We start from the raw sequence: 21,257 nt of genomic DNA on the forward strand, positions 1-21,257 counted from the left end.
CTGTAAGGACAACACAACACGATTATTTGTGGATTTTTGATGATCACTCTCTGATGGAGATCAATGAGGTGACAAAACACTCTGGTCATTGTGCCTGATTCTGCGCTTTTAGAAAGAGCCAGCACTTCACAATGCAAATGCTTTCAGAAAAGCTATTCAATGTAGCTGGAGGAGTCATCGCCAGACTTGGGTGTTTGGCAATTCTCATAAAAAATTTGTATTTTTAGCAATGCAGGTCTTAAGGACCTGTTTACTTTTTACCTTTCCATTGTTCTTTTGATAGGCTGTTGGGGTGGCGATATCATTCCAACTTGCAATAGAGCACAAGTCACATGGCTCAAGGCACCTGGAAAATTAAGAACATGGCTAGCCAAATGTCAGGTTTTAAAAAATAAAAAATCTGAAAAGGGGATTTTAAAGAGGACCTCTCACCCAGACATAAAAAGCTGTATAATAAAAGTCCTTTTCAAATTATGAAATCCAATTCTTTTTTCTTTATTAAAGCATTAATAGCTGTTGTAAACTCATTTAAAATCTCAGCTGTCAATTAAATATTAGGCCCCTCCTATATGCCTTAGGCATAGAGACAGGACAGGCAATTACTTTCACTTTTCATTCATCACTTACTAGATGTCACTGCTCTCCTCACATCCCTCCTCTCTCTTCATCATCTAATTGTGTAGCCAGGGCATGGGGCTGGACATCAGGTCCCCCATTCTGGTGCACAAACAATATTCTGAGATGATACAAGGCTTGTCTTAATAACAGTGTCCACAAAATGGCTCCTGCCTGCTTGCTATAACTATGAATTCCCAGACTGAAGGAAACAATATTGATATAATGTTTATAGTGTATTTAAGTTTATTTTGCTTGACAAACGTGATAAAATAGGATTTGGAATAATTGTTTTGGGTGACAGGTCCCCTTTAATGCAGGATTCTGCAGGATGAGAGTGCTATAATCTGATGAATTTTATCAGAGAGAGATTTAGTGGTTTATTTCATACAAAGCCATAGCCTTTCATTTAATATTCTTTTGCAGGACCTGCTATAGCTTTAGGGCTCTGTCCCTAATTTACTCGCTTTATCATCAGGCCATATTCTGCACCTACAACGCCTAGTAAAATGCAAGATTTATTCCTACACTCTCACAATTCCCTGCAGCTTAATCACACGGACAAGGCAAAGCGAATTGCTGCTTCCTATTGGGATTGTGTGACACAGAAACCACCGAAATTAAATTCCTTGGGAATTTCCCAGATAAATGCTCATGTCAGAAAAACAACAGACAAATGTACACAAGATGAATGTTCGCTGGAGATTTGGGCATGCACATTCCTTCTACGGCATTTGAGCAATGGAAAAAAAATAGCTTTTTCCACAGTAAATAATAAGATTATTTTGGGATGAGTATGTCCAGGAAGCAGATAATATAATAAGGCGATAAACTAGGAGGCAGCTCAAACCCCCCTCCCACCCTGCAGAGTTTCGACATGTGCCTTATGTAGTTATGCAAACAGCTGGGGGATTAATATTTAAAGAAAATCCTGGGGGGGGGGGGAGATCACTTGTATGTGCTGCTCTGCTTGCCAAATATCCTTATAATTATCTCACATTTGGTTATGCAAGGACAGTACATGTGACTGCATAATATGTAGAATATTTATGTTATCCTCTGTTGTTGCCTCGCAGGATTACCAAGGAAAAAACAGCAGCACGGAGGAAGAAAAACACAAATAGCCATGAATATTATCGCATCTCAGCTTTCAGATCACAATTGTACCCTTTAGAAAGAGCTAGACCCGATTCCATTTTGGCCATCCGCATCCAATACTAATTTTTAATTAATTTTCAGCTTGGAAACATATACAGATGGGGTGCGGGAGAATTCCCCATTGTAGTACCCCCCTCAGTATGGCAACTCCATTCCTGGCAGAAAGATTGGAGCTCTGACATGTTACAAACTTTTGCAAGACTGCATTTTCCATTTGTACCCTGCCTGTATTTAACAGACTTGGAAGGAGGATTTCCATGGACTTAAATAAAATAGCACAATTAAACCAATTCAGATAATGCTCTTTAGTAAAAACCTCAGCAGAGGCAAAATGGCACCGTCAGCTCAGCAGAGGGCATATGCTAAACTTGCAATTCCGAGTGCATGGTTCATTTTTGCTTGCCTTACCTATGAATTCAGTATTTTTAAGATCATTAATTGCCACAACCACAATCACTGGCCTATACCACCTGCTGGCAGTTGTAGTTCAGTAGAGGCAGTAGTTTTGAGGTTACTTATGCTTCACTGAACCTTATCCAGTGGTGTAACTAAATGTTACTGGCCCCCACAGAAAATAAATTTTAGGACCCCGACATATCTAGAGGTTGTCCTGTTTTACCAATATATGTTGAAATTGCTCTTTATATGGGCCTCATGGGGCCCCATATATCTCATGTGTCCCCCTGCAGCCACAGGGTCTGCTTCCTCTGTAGTTACGCCCCTGACATTATCTCCAGAAACAAGTCTTTCTACCCAATACATTTCCATCAGCCACAAATTAAGTAGATTCCAGAAAAGTCCTGCCTGAGAAGAAGTTCTAAAGGACCGTGGTCTTTCTTTGACTGAAGCATCAGCCTTATACTTAAGCAAGTAGCATTTAGGCATTAATAGCAAGAGAGGCCATCCTTCCCCTTTATTATTGGCCTAGCAGATACATATTTTGGTGGGATATATTGGTACAAATGCTGACTTACATGTTGACTACACCTCCTGAGAAGAAGAGTCCATTAATATATGGGCCCTGTATACAGGGCCAGATTTACATAGTGGGCACCCCTAGGCCCACTGCCATTCGTCGCCCCTGTCCCTTCCCCTTTATTTGTGCAAATTTTCATCATTTGGACTGGTGCAATGGGGATTTAAAAAAATATTGTATCTCCAGCACATCCCCAGTGTTTTTAAACCAATGTGTGTGTGGTTGAGCAGCATACCGCCCCCCTAAAATCCAGCCGCCCTAGCCCCGGGCCTAGATGGCCTTTCCACAAATCCGGTCCTACCTGTATATTTAATTCTTGTGATGCTTAAAACTGCAGGAGGGCAAGAAATGAACTCAGAGCGAGGCTAGCTAACCCCCTTAAGAAAAGCTGCAAGGATCACCCTGGCGGAGAACAAGCTGCTCAATTAGCAGCTATTTGATTTCATTGATTTACGCAGCTCATGGTGGGAATCACCTAATATACCAAGCTGCCCAATCAATGTAAGATGCTTGTGGCATTAAATTGGGAAATATACCTTATTTGTAAATTATCTTCTGTTTAGTTTCACTATTCACATTAATATATGAGGGCAAAGAATATACCGGTATGCATTATATTGGGGTGGGAAAAAAAAGCTAAGTTATTCCATGTCATTAGCTGTGGTGGGGTTTGTGTTGTTTAATGCAAATTGCCAGTGACGAGTGTGCAATGCTAATGTGCTGCTAATGCTGTAGGCTTCAGTTTCCTTTAAATAAAAAATACAATTCTAACCCAATGCGCCTGCATGTTTATTTCTTTGGTCTGTATGTGTGTGTGTGTGTGGGGGGGAATTATAGGAGTTGGACTGCTAAGATAGCTCATTCCTTCTGTGAATATGAAATCAAACCTAGGTTTTCATTGGTGTAACCCTGCCTATTCCGTGCAACCCTTTATTGGCTTACTGCTCCCCTGGATCAACTATGGGCCTGTGTTGTGTTTCAACCTCATCTACTATGTTGCTTATAGTCCATTATGTAATATGTTGTTTGAAAATCTGCAAACAACACTTATGTATATAGTCCCGGAAGAGGCCAATGGTACCTCATATCCAGGGTCAGACTGGGCTGGCGGGACATGGAAAAAAACCCAGTGGGTCCCGGTCTTAGTGGCCCCTGCTGATCCAGGACTGCTCCCTCACCAGGACTCATGGGCACCAGCCTGTCTTGATTACGCACAAGTGCGTCCGGCACTGTGTGGGCCTGGCAGTGCTGTATGGAATAGCTGCATCTGGTGTCTAGGGCTGTAGATTAACTACGAACTGTAGGACCGTGTCCCTGGGCAGCAATATTCTACAGAGCCCCATACTCGTATTGGCTGTTGGTTTTGGTTTTCTTTAATCAGGGGTCCCCAAAAGGTAGATGGGGATCGACCAGTAGACCTTTAGCTGGTGATCAGTAGATCTCAAGACACTGTCAGCAAACAGCTTGTCTAAATCACCCTCCTGTTTCATGGTTTTCATTGAGATATTTATTATGTTACGGTTATATAAGAAATTGTCGTTTGTTAACATAAATCATAACATAAATCATTTATAGGTATAAATCAATATTTAAGCAATATTTTCCATGGAGCAGAATGCTAACAAAGTTTTTATGAATGAAGATCATAATGGGAAATCATGACTAAAAGTAGACCTTACATAAGTAAAGTATGGGCACTCCTGTCTTCAGGGCTGATCCTATCAAATGTGGGGCCCAATTGGGACCATGTTGGCGGGGCCCCTAGACAAAGTGTTGCTGGCTACTGACACACCAAGTATTTAGGAAAATAAGGGCATACAGGCACAAAATAGAAAGGAATGGGGCAGACAAGGTAAGAGAGTGAGAGGGATGAAATAGGGGCACACAGGGTAAGAGAGAGAGGGAGGAAATAGGAGAGTGGACTGGGCCAAATAGTTTGGGGCAGGCTGGGCCGATTCAGCTTGGGAGCAGGCTTGGTTGGATTGGGGGCAGGCAGGGCCTATCAAGGTTGGAGGAAAGCTGGGCCTATGAGAGTTGGGGGCAGGCTAGACCTATGGAGTTGGGGGATAGGCTAGCTTATCAGAGTTGGGGGTGGGCTGGACCTATGGATTTGGGGATGGGCTGGACTCTCGAAGTTGGGGGCAGGCCAGGCAGCATCATGTGCTGAGGGAAATATTATCTGTGCTGCCCTGTGGTGCGGGGCCCCCAGAGGTGCGGGGCCCTATTGGGGCCAATTGGTCCAATAGGCCTAAGGCCGGCCCTGCCTGTCTTAAATGATCACCAGCAAGTTTATAAACTTTTATATGGGCCCAAATTGGTTTCCTCCACAATCATAATCTGATCCAAGCTTGCTCAGATATCTATTGGGCAGGCTGTATAAAGCATATTACTGCCCACGCCCCTTTGATGATCCAATCATGTGCCTATGGGCCAACCACTCATGTTGGCTGAATTTTGCCCACCACTTGAGTGCCCGAATTGGTTAAATAGTTGTTCTCTGAGCAGCCTGGCCAGACAAATGAATCTAGCGAACAGTCAGCGAAACTGAAGTTCATTGCAGAATTCTCTGTAGTAAATAATGTGTAAATAATCACAATATATACTATTAATAATAACTTGCCACAAAATACTATTGTCTACTAAGGTTGCCCCCATTTCTGAAAAAATATCCCAATATTCTCTTATAATCTTTTCCTATGAATAACTGCCAGCATAATATTTGCTGGCCTCCCAGTCCCTGCTGCTACTCCTCACTGCTGGTTTCTGCCTTCTCATTCCATAGCTACAGACTTAGGCAGCTCCATCTTTACAAGGGTTGCAATTTCCAGCTGTTCTGTCACTATGGCAACAGTGTTGCCCTGGGAACAGGGCCATCTAAAATCAGCTCAGGGAAGACATGAGTCGGAGGAAAACTTGGGGAATACAGTGGCAAATGAAACAAAAAAAATGCTGAGGCACAAGTACTATTTTTTTTTTCTTTTTACTTATGTAACTCTATGAGTAACAGGGAGCTTCCAATGCATAGGGGGCTTCCTACCTCTCCCCTATACTTATTCATTGAGAAGTACGGGCATTATCTGACTTCTGTCAAAGTCCCGAACCACCAAAGTCCTGAACCGAAGAGCCGAAGCCGCGAAAGGAGCCGAAGCTGAAGTCCAGAAGCAACGAAAAGACCTGAAACCAAGAAAGGAGCCAAAGTTAAATTAAGTCCTGAAGCCATGAGTTGAGTTCTACTGAATAAGCATGGATTTGCAGTGAATCTCCACGTTTTGCGAAACTGTGACAAAAATCTGCTGCAACAGAAAAAATTTTGCGCTTCAAAATTGCTGCGAGCATCAAAATTACTTGGACACCCATTGACTTTAATGCATTTGGACAAAATAGTCGCGGGTATAAAACCTGACGCTAGTGTCAAAATATACAGCAGATCCTGGGTCCACTGGGTTTTCTCCTGGTGCCCTGGAGAACCAGTCTGACCCTGCTGTCTGCATCTTATTAAAAGTTAGCTTAAAGGCAGACAAGCCCCTTAACCTTATTCTTACCTATTTACTCAACTGTTGTAGCATTGTCTCTGCCCCCAGATGTTTTATAACATCTACATCAATTATATATATATATATATATATTAGAAGTAGTAAAGATCGCGCTTGCAGGTCTTAATGTAGAAAAGGAAATTTATTGTGGACAAGTGCTGACGTTTCGGCTGATACAACAGCCTTTCTCAATTTGAGAAAGGCTGTTGTATCAGCCGAAACGTCAACACTTGTCCACAATAAATTTCCTTTTCTACATTAAGACCTGCGAGTGCGATCTTTACTACTTCTAATTGATGTTACCGATCTAGGACTGCACCCAGGCACGCTTGACCTCCATTTCGTGAGTGCCGGTTCTTTGCTCTACTATATACAGTGTCGGACTGGCCCGGCGGGACACCGGGAAAAAACCCGGTGGGCCCCGACCCTCGTGGGCCCCCGCCGGGCCAGGCCCCCTCCCCCGATGCTTGTTTTTTTTTTTTTTAAAAAAAAAAAGGATCTTCGTTCATGCGCAGTGTGCACATGCGTGCAAACGCAGCGCCGTTTGCGCATGCGTGCAGACGCAGCGCCGTGTGCGCATGCACACAGAGGGGGCCACCGCTGAAGGGCGCCGCACGGCGCGTTGCAGCAGGGGGACGGGGCCTGTAGGGGGGCCCTGGACTGGAGTCCCGGTGGGCCTCGGGCCTCCCAGTCCGACCCTGACTATATATATATATATATATATATATATATATATATATATATATATATATATATATATATAAAAGGACTGCACTTGGTACCGGCACTCACGGGATTTGCATGAAGAATCAAACGTTTTGATATGGAGTGAAATTTAATAGAAGTAATATCACCTAATTTTGGCACTTGGTTTGTTCTGAAAGAATCTTCTGATGAGACAAGAGGTAGCTGTACTGTAGTGGAGGTAAATAAAAGGTTATTTAAAGGTTCTTAGGGGCATATTTATAATGCTGTGTAAAAAAACAGCAGACTAATACACCACACCACCAGGCTTCGCATGCCAAAAGCAATGGAAAATACAGTGGCAAATCTGGAGTCCACTCGGTGTGAAATAAATTCGCCATTTATTTTTTTTTACACTATTTTTCGGCAAATTTCCTTATACACAGCATAATTAATATGCCTCTTATAGTATGTCAAGTCAGTGTGAGCTGCAGATACACACTCCTCCTCTGCCTCTTGCTGTAAATGGGATTTTTAACTGTGCCCTTACACATTAGTGGAGTCAGTAGCAGGGTCCCCTCCATGATGCCACCTACAGGTTCAGGAAAATAGTAGTGGTACCAAGCTTCGGGTGGGCTCTGGTGTTCTAGGGGCATGTTAGAAATAGAGGATGTCCATGAGGGTCCTGTGTTGTGTATTTTATACAGTCAGAGAACTACACGTTAAGTTCTAATAACCTTATAATACAGAAAAGCTATGAATATCTTGTAAATTATAGCCGGTGAGTTCTGATGTCATCAGTTATAAAAAGTGAGTTCTGATTTCATTTCTATCACATGACTCACTAAAATTTGTGTATTATAATAAATAAAGTACCCCCAGTTGCAAAATATGAGGATATTAGAAGTTACCTTGGAGTTCCATGACCTGTATAAAAACACTCGGCCTTCGGCCTCATGCTTTTATATGGTCATGAAACTCCTCAGTAACTTATAATATCCTTATAATTTACAAAAGGGGGTACTTTATTCACTATATAAATGACAGTAAGGGCCATGTTATCCTTTATAAATGCTAGGCTCCCAACGCAAATATTCAGTAAAAATATAACTGATTATGCCTTTATTGCCCCTTAAATTAAATACAAAAGGTGAGAGGGTATAGGAGAAACACCCCAATGCAAAGCAGATATCAAACCTGCAACCCTCCAGCATTAGTTCAACTCACTTTAAAGGGGTTATTCACATTTGAGTTTACTTTTAGTATGACGTAGAGAGTGATATTGTGAGTCAATTTGCAATTTTATTGTTTGTGGGTTTTGAGTTATTTTGATTATTATTCAGCAGCTCTCCAGTTTGCAATTTCAGCAGTCTGGTTTCAGAGCATTTGTTTTTCACAAGGAGTCAGCGACCCCCATTTTAAAGCTGGAAAGAATCAGAAGAAGACTAGTTTTAAAAAAAACTATAAAAAAATTAAATAATCGCAATAGAATTTTGTTGCCTTACAGAGCATTTGTTTTTCACAAGAAGTCAGTGACCCCCATTTAAAAGCTGAAAAGAGTTAGAAGACTAATTTAAAAACAACTATAAAAAAATTAAATAACAGCAATAACAATACATTTGCAGCCTTACAGAGCATTTGTTTTTTACAAAGAGTCAGTGACCCCCATTTAAAAGCTGAAAAGAGTTAGAAGAAGATGACTAGTTTAAAAAAAAATATAAAAAAAATTAAATAATAGCAATAACAATACATTTGCAGCCTTACAGAGCATTTGTTTTTCACAAAGAGTCAGTGACCCCAATTAAAAGCTGAAAAGAGTTAGAAGAAGAAGACTAGTTTAAAAAACTATAAAAAAAATTTAAATAATAGCAATAACAATACATTTGTAGCCTCAGGGTAGAGGCACACGATGCTATTTGGGGGAAATTAGTCGCCCAATGACAAATCGCCTCTTCTAAGGGTGACTAATCTCCCTGCAATGCCTTCCTGTCGGCTAGAATGTAAATCGTCGGCCTGGTGGCGCTCGGAGAGCTTTGTTTTCCAAAGTCGTCCAAAGTTGCCTCAGGGCAGACACACACGGTCAGATTTGGGGAGATTGGTTGCCCGGCGACAAATCTCCTCTTCTTCGGGGGCGACTAATCTCCCCGAACTGCCTTTCTGCCGGCTAGAATTGCTGGTCAGGATGGAGACAAATCTTCTCTTCTTCAGGCGACTAATCTCCCCGAACTGCCTTTCTGCCGGCTAGAATCGCTGGCGGGATGGAGACAAATCTCCTCTTCTTCGGGTGATTAATCTCCCCAAACTGCCTTTCTGCCGGCTAGAATCGCTGGCGGGATGGAGACAAAACTCCTCTTCTTTGGGGCGACTAATCACCCCGAACTGCCTTTCTGCTGCCTAGAATCGCTGGCGGGATGGAGACAAATCTCCTCTTCTTCGTGGCGACTAATCTCCCCGAACTGCCTTTCTGACGGCTAGAATCGCTGGCAGGATGGAGACAAATCTCCTCTTCTTCGTGGCGACTAATCTCCCCGAACTGCCTTTCTGCCGCCTAGAATCGCTGGTGGGATGGCACTTGGAGCGCTTTGTTATCCGAAGTTGCCTCACGAGGAAACTTAGGACGACTTCGGAAAAGGAAGCACCCCAAGTGCTATCCAGGTGACGATTTTCATTCTCATCTGCAGAAAAGCAGTTTGGGGAGATTAGTCGCCCTGAAGAGGAGATTTGTTGCCCGGCGACCAATCTCCCCGAATTTGAGCATGAGTCTCTGCCCTCACAAGGAAACTACTACTACTATTACTATTACTACTACTAGATAGAAGACTATTTTTAAAAAAAAATATATAAAAATAAATAAATAAATAAATAAATAAATAATGAAAGCCAATAGAAACGTTAACTTAAAGGTGAACCACCACTTTAAAAGTCTACAGGTTAGCCATGTTCAACCCCCGATATGAATACAGAAAGTACCTTTGTCCCACCCTAAAATCAGCACAATAAGGATCAGTGACTATTGTTTAAGCCTCTCCATTCTCCGAGGGCAACAGGTGCCCCTAAGTCACTCACGTTCCCTTCTGTGTGAGACTTTACTAGGCGGGGCGTGATACTAAAGCAGGGTGGGGCTCCTCCCAGCTCTGACGTCACCGTGTCAGTCAGCTGAAGGGAAAGCAGCGGCGGCAGCAGCAGCAGCAGCAGCTTCAATTTTCACTTCCTGCATCAGCCAGAGCGAGGAGCCTCCATGCCAGCCATGGATCTGGGTGCCCTCCTGGACAAGCTGGAGAGTGGGGACCAGGAGCGGGTGCAGAAGTCGCTGGCAGAGTATAACCAAGAGGTGAGGCGGGATGCTGGGCTCTATGGTGCCTGGTGGGCGCTTTAACCCTATAGTGGGGGTGGATGAGGCAATGAACAGCAGCTCACTGAAACACTACAGATCCTTACTGTGTATGCACGTGTCTTCCTTTTAATTATAATATCTCCATTCTGAAGCCCTCCATCTGTTGTTGAGCTGCAACTCTAATTCTTTTGTAACGCTGCCACTGATATGTCATGGGACAGCCCATTATGCATGTGAATCTATTCATTTCCCTTTTCTCTTTTATACCTCAATGTATTCAATAATATTATGGAGGGGGGGGGCGTATGAGGTGCCTCTGTTTGTAGCAGGCAGGGAATAACAATGTTCTGTATCCTCCAGATGTTCCATTCTGGGATCTAGAATATTGGCGTTAAATGCACAATAAAGAGCGGAATAATCACTTGATTTTGTCTGTACTATGTCTGAAGCTTTCACGGTTGTGTATGACGACACGTTTATTAAAGGAGAACATCTATGAAGACTCTCACTTATCCAGGTCATGATATATACAGTATCTAGTAGAATTAGGTCAAAAACAACTGGACATTAAGAGTTTTATTTTTTTCCCTTGAAAACATTTCACCACTTATCCGAGTGGCTTCTTTAGTTCAACTAAATTGGTAGGGAATTCCCTTGAGGGTAATAAAGTCACAGATATCCGATCACAATGATTCCATTGAACTTCAGTGAGGTGTTGGCTTCTTCCGTCAAGCAGGGGCGTAACAAGAGAGCGCCAATCCCCCTACCAGAAACATTTTTGGGCAAATAGGCAAACTCCTGCCTTTGCAACCGCACCTCGCCCACCACTTGCTCGCTCTGATGTAAGTGGGTCAATTAAAAGAAATCGAAAGCGCCGTGGAGGGGGATTGGAACACTATAACGGAAACAGACCCTGTGGTCCGGGCCCCCCTTTTCCCTGCCCCCCCCCCCACAACCACGGGGTCTGCTTCCTCTATAGTTACACCACTGCCCTCAAGGGTTTGAATGCCAGGAAATTCCCTACTACTTCTGTTGAACTGAAGAAGCCACTTGGATGAATGGTGAAATGTTCTCACTAAATGTCCAGTTGCCTTTGACTTAATTCTACTGGGTACTGTATTTAAAGGAGAACAAAACCCCACCAAGAGCAATTTTAAATATTGGCTCCCCTGTATCGTACCCCCGCCCCGTAGGGATCCATACCCTAGACGGGCCTGTACCAGAAAACCAAAAGCAGTTCTGTGCAGTGTGGTTGGCAGTTGTCATGTTTTGCATCGTCCGTTCCTGATTCTGATTTCCTGGTTCTGATTGCCACACAGGAGCAATAGTGGCAGAAGCTGATTCTTGAGCCAGGGACAATGGCTGACACCAACACTAAACATGGCACCCAACAACCCCATTGTGCACTGTTGGGGCATAGTTCCCCTTGAAGATGTACTGTATTATCCTGGTTCTGCACTCTGGGTCCAAATACCTTTAATTAAAATAGTGCCTTATAAAACATAATGTTAAGACAGCCCAAAATAGACCTGGACAAGCAAACTGTGTATTCTGGCAAGTGGCAGAGGGGCTGCTGTAAGATGCCATAGTTACTATTTATTGGGCTAGTGGGGGGCTGTTTGAGCCTCTGTGCACTTGAAATGCCACGGCCTATTTTGAATCTCAGTTTGACCTGCACTTGAAGCTAACTTTGAAAACATACATAAGTTGCAATAACTTATGGAGGCTTATGAGGTGCCTCTGTTTGTAGCAGGCAGGGAATAACAATGTTCTGTATCCTCCAGATGTTCCAGTCTGGGATCTAGAATATTGGCGTTAAATGCACAATAAAGAGCGGAATAATCACTTGATTTTGTCTGTACTATGTCTGAAGCTTTCACGGTTGTGAATGACGACACATTTATTAAAGGAGAACGTCTATGAAGACTCTCACTTATCCAGGTCATGATATATACAGTATCTAGTAGAATTAGGTCAAAGACAACTGGACATTTGGGGGCCGATTCATCAAGGGTCGAATATCGAGGGTTAATTAACCCTCGATATTCGACTAGGAACTAAAATCCTTCGACTTCGAATATCGAAGTCGAAGGATTTAGCGCAAATGCTACGATCGAACGATCGAAGGATTATTCCTTCGATCGAACGATTAAATCCTTCGAATCGAACGATCGAAGGATTATTCCTTCGATCGAACGATTAAATCCTTCGAATCGAACGATTCGAAGGATTTAAATCCAACGATCGAAGGAATATCCTTCGATCAAAAAAACTTAGGCAAGCCTATGGGGACCTTCCCCATAGGCTAACATTGACTTCGGTAGATTTTAGCTGCCGAAGTAGGGGGTCGAAGTTTTTTTTAAAGAGGCAGTACTTCGACTATCGAATGGTCGAATAGTCGAACGATTTTTAGTTCGAATCCTTCGATTCGAAGTCGTAGTCGAAGGTCGAAGTAGCCCATTCGATGGTCGAAGTAGCCCAAAAAACACTTCGAAATTCGAAGTTTTTTTACTTCGAATCCTTCACTCGAGCTTGATGAATCGGCCCCCAAGAGTTTTGTTTTTTTTCCCCCTTGAAAACATTTCACCACTTTATCCGAGTGGCTTTTTAGTTCAACTAAATTGGTAGGGAATTCCCTTGAGGGTAGTAAAGTCACAGATATCCGATCACAATGGTTCCATTGAACTTCAGTGAGGTGTTGGCTTCTACCGTCAAGCAGGGGTGTAATAAGAGCGCGCCAAGCCCCCTACCAGAAACATTTTTGGAAAAATCCGTGAGCTCCCCACCTCCCCCACCGCTTGGTCGCTCAGATGTAAGTGGGTCAATTAAAAGAAATCGAAAGCGCCGGGGAGGGGGATTTGAACGTTATAACGGAAACAGACCCTGTGGTCCAGCCCTTTTCCCTGCCCCCCCACCACGACCGCGGGGTCTGATTCCTCTATAGTTACACCACTGCCCTCAAGGGTTTAAATACCGGGAAATTCCCTACTACTTCTGTTGAACTGAAGAAGCCACTTGGATGAATGGTGAAACGTTTTCACTCTAAATGTCCAGTTGCCTTTGACTTAATTCTACTGGGTACTGTCTTTAAAGGAGAACAAAACCCCCACCAAGAGCAATTTTAAATATTGGCTCCCCTGTATCATACCCCCGCCCCCTAGGGTTCTGATTCTGATTGCCACACTGGAGCAATAGTGGCGGAAGCTGATTCTTGAGCCAGGGACAATGGCTGACACCAACACTAAACATGGCACCCAACAACCCCATTGTGCACTGTTGGGGCATAGTTCCCCTTGAAGATGTACTGTATTATCCTGGTTCTGCACTCTGGGTCCAAATACCTTTAATTAAAATAGTGCCATATAAAATATAATGTTAAGACAGCCCAAAATAGACCTGGACAAGCAAACTGTGTATTGTGGCAAGTGGCAGAGGGGCTGCTGTAAGATGCCATAGTTACTATTTATTGGGCTAGTGGGGGGCTCTGTGCACTTGAAATGCCACGGCCTATTTTGAATCTCAGTTTGACCCGCACTTGAAGCTAACTTTGAAAACATACAAAAGTTGCAATAACTTATAAGGGAATGGTGATGAGTTAAAGAGCAGGGCACTAGGTAGAGCTATGGTTTACCTGCAGGTCAGGGAAGATTCGGGATAAATAGTTTGCATCCCCATTGGCTGTCCTGGGTGCATCCCTTCCAATATTGCCCCCTTCACATCCTCATCAGTACCGATACTGCCCTTGCTACTCACCAATTTTGCTCTTGTTATATCAAATAGAGCTTAGCCTCCCACATGACCCCAGTAACTTTAGGTTTGAGTATAGAAAGTGCTTGCACAGCATCAGGGGGAGATAAAAATGTTGATAAATGCAAAGTACAGAGTAATTATAATGCTTTTTCAGAACAGAGCTATTTTCAGCTTGTCTGGCTCTACCATAATGGGAGTTTCATAGGTTCATATGACACAACATGGTCCATTATTATAGGAGTCGTTTAATACAGGAGTCCTTTAACCTGTCTGTGTGTTTTTAGTGTATTGGAGAAAACCGACACTGAGAAAACATACATATGGGCTAAATAAATCACTTAAGATTTTGCATCAATTCCAGAGTGCTACTGGATTTCTTTTCCTAATCCTGCGATAGTGGCCTGCTTCAGACTAGTACCTGCGGAATACTTGCAAAGCAGTCGGGTTTCAGTCCTTGGGTAATCTGCCTGGGTACCCGGCTACAGTGCTCCCCACCCTTGGGGATACAGCTATTATCTCCTCCTACCTTATTGGGTAGGGGGTCATAGTGGTGTGGTGGGTCTGGGTAGGGTTTTGAGCCCTGCCCAGGTCCAGTCAGGCAGACCCTTGTATTGTTTTGACCAGCTGTGGTGATCACATCATCGCCCATAAAGTGTTAATGATATGGAAGTCGGTCAGAAGATAAACTGCCGAGAGGCCTCTGTTTTCAACCATGGTACATAATTTCTGCTGCGGTGAAGGGCAGAGCTATTCATTAGGCTTTATTTTTCCTATAATTGCTTCTCTTGTATATAATGTAGACTCCGGAGTCAGGTCAGTGGGACACCAAACAAGAGCATGACCAAAGCACCGCATTCTCTAACCGCATTAACCACCATTCTGTCAACAGTAATCAATAATCATTTCCTTTTTTTTATTGTTTATGACCTAAGTGGATCATCCATCAATGATTTTCCCACCTCCTCCATATCCTACAAGTGCAATTTGTTGAGATAATTAGTTTTTTTGCAGTGTGTTCCGGCTGAAAAACAGGGTTTAATAGAATTCTGCTTTTGAATGTGCCGGCCTCTTTAACGTGTGAGCATTGCAGTACTGAATCTGTGTTTATGCCAGAAAATCAAGTGTAATGTTCAGTTAAGTGGATTAGTGTAAAAAAAAACCCAAAAAAACCTTGATTTTATTTAGATTTTGTATTAAGGTGGTCCTACACAGGGAGATCCGCTCATTTCGCATTGACGGCCAAATGAGCGGATCTCTCCCCGATATGCCCACATTGAAGTGGGCTATATTGGGCTGATCCGATTGCGGGCCCTAGGGCCCAACGATTGGATCAGAATGGAGGCTAAAGGGGCAGTTGGATCACGGGACCGTATCAACAAAAGAAACGCCCGCGATCAAACGTGATTTTTTAACCTAAATACCTTAAAAATTTGGATTGATTGAATAAAATGGAGTTCATGGGAGACGGCCTTTCCGTAATTCAGAGCTTTCTGGATTAGGGGTTTCCAGATAACGGATCCCATACCTGTATAAATATATCTTTTTATGTCTTCAATAGAGGCAGTGGGGTCCCCTCTCAAAGATGTCTTTATAGGCACAGGCATTCTGGCGCTTATACAGAAAAAATTGCTCTGCCTAGAGCATTACGTCTCTGTGGTTATGGAACCCACCTCTTCTTTAAATAACTGCAGGTTTTGTGCTTTAATCTAGATCTTATTTGTGGTCTAAAACTGTCAGTTTTTACAAGGCAAACCCAAATGCCACTGCCAATTTCGTTCTTGCTTTCTCTAACCTAGCACCTAGCAGTGGTTCAAGTGTTTTGACTGTGATTATAGGTGCCCTTTTTTCACAGTTATCAGAAATGCCCATTTTTTGTCTAAAACCTGTTTTTTTTTTTGCATTGTGCCAACTCATGGCACAAATGGAGCTTTTCATCTCTGGCATAAAATTGCCCTATTGCAATATTCTATTCTATGGGAAATACATTGGCTTTATCACGTCCCTTATAGGAATATAAGGTATTCACAAGGAAATTCGATTTTGTATTTTAAAGGGGAAGTAAAAAAGTAAAAAGCCTAACAATTTTTCCTAATGAAAGAAAATGTGACTTTCCATTATATATTCATTACAAAATGTCAATGATTTTTGTAGATATATCTGCTATTGAAAGCAGTATCTCTCCCTTTCTGTTCTCTGCTCTGATGGTTCTGACGTTTGCAACAATGGAGCAGAAGCCAGCTGATAAACAAACCTGACTTCTACTGTGTTCTTCAAGAGACAGAACCAGCAGTGCAGAAAGAGACAGAAAGACACTGCTTTCTGCAGCAATTACATTTACCATAACTTTTAAACAACTGGGAGTTATAAGATGAATAAATGTTGTTTCTTCGAAGGACATATTTTTTGGGGTTTTACATCCCCTTTAACGCTAACCTGTTCAGCAGCTTATTTGCTGTAGGTGAGAAAATGCATGGCTAACAACGTGCACGTAAATAATGAATGGTGTCGAACAACGGGGAAGTTGCTCTCTGCATGAGCCACTTCCGCTATTAATGGAATATTTAAGCATGGAGGAAATCAAATGGAATATGATGCATTAAAGCCATAATAAATCCCTCTGGGAGCAGGGCATCTCTCGAATTTTTAGATCATTTAATGGAAAGCCTCCATAACAATTCTCTGGAAAGGAGTGTCTGGAAATGCACAGAAGTGAAAGAGCTTTTAGAGCAACGTGGAGTTTTCCCTGCCAATTTTCCACCACCGGCGTGCGCCATGCAACTGCCATTATTATTATTATAAGTAGGGACCCTGCTGGGAAAATATACAAAGTAACCTTCATTTAATGATGCAGCAGGTGAAATCTGGTAAAAACTTGCATTTGCAATTGGGATATTAAATTGGTGGTTCACTTTTTTAGTATGTTATACAATTGCTACTTTTAAGCAACTTTTCAATTGGCCTTCATTTTTTTAATAGTTTTTTTAATTATTTGCCTTCTTTTCTCTCCAGCTTTCAAATAGGTGCCACTGACCCCATCTATAAAAACAAATGTTCTATAAGGCTACAAATTTACTATTATTGCTACTTTTTATTATTCAGGCCTCTCGTTTTCCAAACTCTAATTCAAATGAATGCATGGTTGCTATGGTAATTTTGACCCTAGCAACCAGAATGCTGAAATTGCAGACTGGAGAGCTGCTGAATAAAAATCTAAATAACTAAAAAACTACAAATAATAAAATATCGAAAAACCAATGTGCAAATTGTCTCAGAATATCACTCACTACATAATACTTAAGGGGTTATTTATTAAACTCTGAATGCCAAAAAAATGCCATGCCTGTGATTAAGAAATGTTTCCCGAAATGCATAAGGTGATGCTGTAAACCCAATAAACTTCTTCAAATTTATCCGGAGTGCGGCCTGAATTGCTCATTGGATCTGAATGGCAATAACACAAGCAATTCGTGTTTTTTTTTTTTACTATAAAATCCGAATTTTTCGTGGTCAGTGAGAGAAGTCACGAAGATATCTTGATCAGCCCTGGGTCTTGTGCAATAATCTGAAGATTTTGTGGTTTTTGAGCAGAAAATCTGAAAAATTAGTACGGTTTGGGTTTTTTTCCTGCACAGAAATTTTTCAGGAAAATGTATTGATAAATTAGGGGAAAAAATGTGTGCGGAGTATTTTTCAGAAAATGAGATAAATTTGGACTTTGATAAATGGACCTCTAAAAATTAACTCAAAGGGTGAAGAACCCCTTTAACGACACACAGTAGGGCTGGTTCATTTGCCAAGGGTCTACCTGAACAGGTAACCACAATACTCTGTTCCTATTGGTCTAAAGGTTCTAAGCACAGTATTCCATTATATATTCATTACAAAATGTCAATGATTTTTGTAGATATATCTGCTATTGAAAGCAGTATCTCTCCCTTTCTGTTCTCTGCTCTGATGGTTCTGACGTTTGCAACAGTGGAGCAGAAGACAGCTGATCAACAAACCTGTTCCACAATGGAATACTGTGTTTAAAATCAGTCAGTATTTAGACTAAAGAGAACCATAGACAAAGACTGTCTACTGGAAAAAGTGGGGAAATGCATCATGATTAATATCTTTCTAATGTGCATGATCCTCGACTCGTGGATGCCAGTGTCGGACTGGCCCAGCGAGATACCGGGAAAAAACCCGGTGGGCCCCGACCCCTAATGGGCCGCCGCTGGGCCAGTCCCCCGTCCCGATCATACTTGAAGGAAAAAAAGGTTTTTCTATGTGCCGCGCAGCGCCTATTGCACATGCACACGGCACCTTTCAGTGAGGAGCGGCGCCTACACGCAGGCGCGGCGAGCAGCGCCTTCACGCAAGCGTGCTCATCGCGTCATAGTAGGGAGGCAGGGGAGTCGGAGGGGGCCCTGGACACTAGTCCTGGTGGGCCCCCCAGTCCGACCCTGGTGGATGCTGCTGGACAGTCCGACAAGGAGCCATTTTCACTGGCAGTGCACATCTACTACACCCCTATGCTGGTGATTGGTTGTAATGCGAATAGCTAAATAATCTCATATAGGGGCTATACACAAAAGACTCAATACTTCTCCTTCTTTGTATTCACATGCCCCATTAAGCAGATTTATTAAAGGGGAACTCTGGCTTCCAAACCAAGATTTGATAAAGAGGCCCACATAACGCAGAAACCCCTAATATACCCATCACAGTTATCAGTTTGAAAAGTATAAATGCCATTTTCTATGCTGAAATCCAGCTGTTTAACAGTTCTTCTCTTTCTGCATCATTTGAAATCCTGGCAGGGAAGGAGGGACTAAACACTGATGTTACAAATTGTAACAACTTCTCCACAGCTTACAGACAGCATGCAGGAACTACATAACCCACAATGCATTGCAAAGGGATGTTCCGTTCCTTATTGAAATCACATGTGAAGGGAATTGTGGGGTTTGGAGGATGCAGGCTGAGGACAGCTGGCTGTTGGTACAAAATAACAGTAGTCAGCCAGCTCAGCAAAGTAGTCAGGCAGATTAGCAGGAGCGCAGGGGGCTAGGCTTAGTAAACTGTTCCAAACCATTAAATATCATGAAAGTCTGCATATTTTTCAATTTATATGTATTGCAAGGTTGCTTGAAATTATGTTTACTTTTCAAAAAGCTTAAGTTATGTTTTTGTGGAGTTCCCCTTTAAGAATAGTTGTGTTTTCCTTGAAAATTAGAGTGTTCGAGGTTATTTTTTTTTGGTCAAAAATTTATTTTTATTTTTTTTCGGGTTAAAAAAAACTACAATTTTTTCAAGTTTTTTTTAAAAAAAAAAAATACAATTTTTAGAGATTTATTATATCCTGACCCTGGAAATAGCTTGAATCTTAAATCTGAAAATATGCCATCTAAAATCTGTCGAAGTCATGTTGAAGTCAATGACAGAGGTCCCATGAACTATTTGAAGATGTTAATAGCCTGCATGATGTTCGATTTTCAGAGGGTTTTGCCTGAAAACTTGATCAATACGAGCAGTACGATTTTTTTTTCGACGAAAACTCTTAATTCGAGTTTTCAGGTTTCGCAATTTGAACTCGCTGGATTGAGTTTTTCCATTCGAGTTTTTTCTAATGTAAGAAACCATTCGAGTTGTAAGATTATTGGAGTTATAAAAAAACTCTTCAACCTTTGATAAATAACCCCATGTATGTATTTTAGTACTGCCTCAAAATCTTGCTTAAAACCCTGATGTAAAATTTAACTTTCCAATATTCATGTATCATGCTATTGAAAGTAGTATCTGTCTGCAGGGCCGTATTTATATAAAGGCCCCCAAGGGCCTGTGCCTAGGGCAGGGATTTTTATCTTTTTTTTTAAACCCTCATGGATTTACATATGAAATCCGGTGACTGAGCTGAGGGGTAGGGGGTCCAAGGAAGACTGCAAATGTGATGTCACGCGCACGGTGTGCTGACGTCACTACTGCTGAATGCTTCACGAGACGTCAGCACGTACAGCGCTGTTAGTGCTGTGTGTGCTGGCCCAAAACTCACAGGATTCCGGGTCGGCCGGGTTCGGCCCGACATTCACAGAATGTTTCTGGGTCCCCGGGGTGGGGTGAGCTCTTCCTGCTGCTCTCCCTACCCGCGACAGTACCTGCCCAGCTTCCGTCACTGACAACCTCGATTTATATGTGTGCGCCTTCCCCGCCCCCTTCGTGACATTAGAGATGAGTGGGTCGGGCTCGAGTCTATAAATGGAGGTACTTTACAGGTTCAGGTTAGGGTAGGGTGCTGGTCGACTTTTTTGTTAAACTGCATATCACTACTGTTTGTTGTAATGAAGTGCTGACTGACCCAAAACTTGCGCGACCCGTGGGTTTACCCCAGGTCCGGACTGAGAGTTAAAATAGTCCCTGCCATTTCTGGTAGACAGAGGCCCAATCAGCCCACTGAATACTGACTTTCTATGGCACCTCATAGCAGCCCCTCTGGCATATGCCAGAACCCAAAGTCTGGGCCTGGTTTACCCGAGGTTCAGGTGGGTTTGGGCTGGCTACTGCAAAAAAATCTCACACCGAATGTATAGATTTGCGCCTGCCCCTTTCATGACCTCACCACAGGAAGGACGCTGATCTATAAATAGAGAGGACGGATTGGGCCAGGTTTGGGTTGGGAGGGGGCAGGTTAGGGTCAGGTGTGAGTCGAGGGAAACTTGCCCTGCACATCACTACTCTGCTGCCCTTTTGGTTCTGAATTTTGAGGCAACGTAGCAGAAGCTGTGAAGAAGCATGCAAGATCTCTGCCACATTGCTTCAAGAGACTCCTCAGAGCAGAAACGGACAGGCTTTTAGTAGCAATTACTTTTACAAATGACTTCAAAATTGAAACATGTAATGAATGTTGTTTAGAAAGATATTGTTCTTTTATTAGGCAGAATTGTATATTTGGGTTTATTTTCCCTTTATTGGCCCTCAGCCGAAGGGTATGCTGGGAGTTGTCATTTAGCAGCAGCTGGAAACCCTTGGGTTATACATCCCTGCTGTGTTTTATCAGAGTCTCCTTCGTGTTACACACATGGAGAGTTAATATTATGCATGTTCAGACAGTGTGCTGTTACTTAGTAAAGTGTTTCACTAGTCACACGTGGATTTAGCAGTGCTGTGGGGGTGGAGTATATTGCGTGTGATCTGAAAAAACAACATTAAACCTTCCAAAGCAGTG

The 21,257-nt window shown here is 42.5% G+C and overlaps 1 protein-coding gene across 2 annotated transcripts in view; it reads left to right on the forward strand.

Annotated features, from left to right (window-relative positions):
* The first annotated feature begins 10,110 nt into the window (after positions 1 to 10,110).
* Positions 10,111 to 21,257, forward strand: part of LOC108696733 (synembryn-A-like) — a 42,565-nt gene continuing 31,418 nt past the window's right edge. Inside the window, exon 1 of one of the 2 annotated variants that reach the window (XM_018226343.2) lies at positions 10,111 to 10,297. In XM_018226343.2, coding sequence (XP_018081832.1) covers positions 10,205 to 10,297 — 93 coding nt within the window. In that variant the 5' untranslated portion in view covers positions 10,111 to 10,204. The remainder of the gene's footprint in view (positions 10,298 to 21,257) is intronic. The other variant, XM_018226342.2, reaches the window with a different exon arrangement.

The sequence above is a fragment of the Xenopus laevis genome, chromosome 7L (assembly GCF_017654675.1).
Source record: "Xenopus laevis strain J_2021 chromosome 7L, Xenopus_laevis_v10.1, whole genome shotgun sequence".
Taxonomy (NCBI): domain Eukaryota; kingdom Metazoa; phylum Chordata; class Amphibia; order Anura; family Pipidae; genus Xenopus; species Xenopus laevis.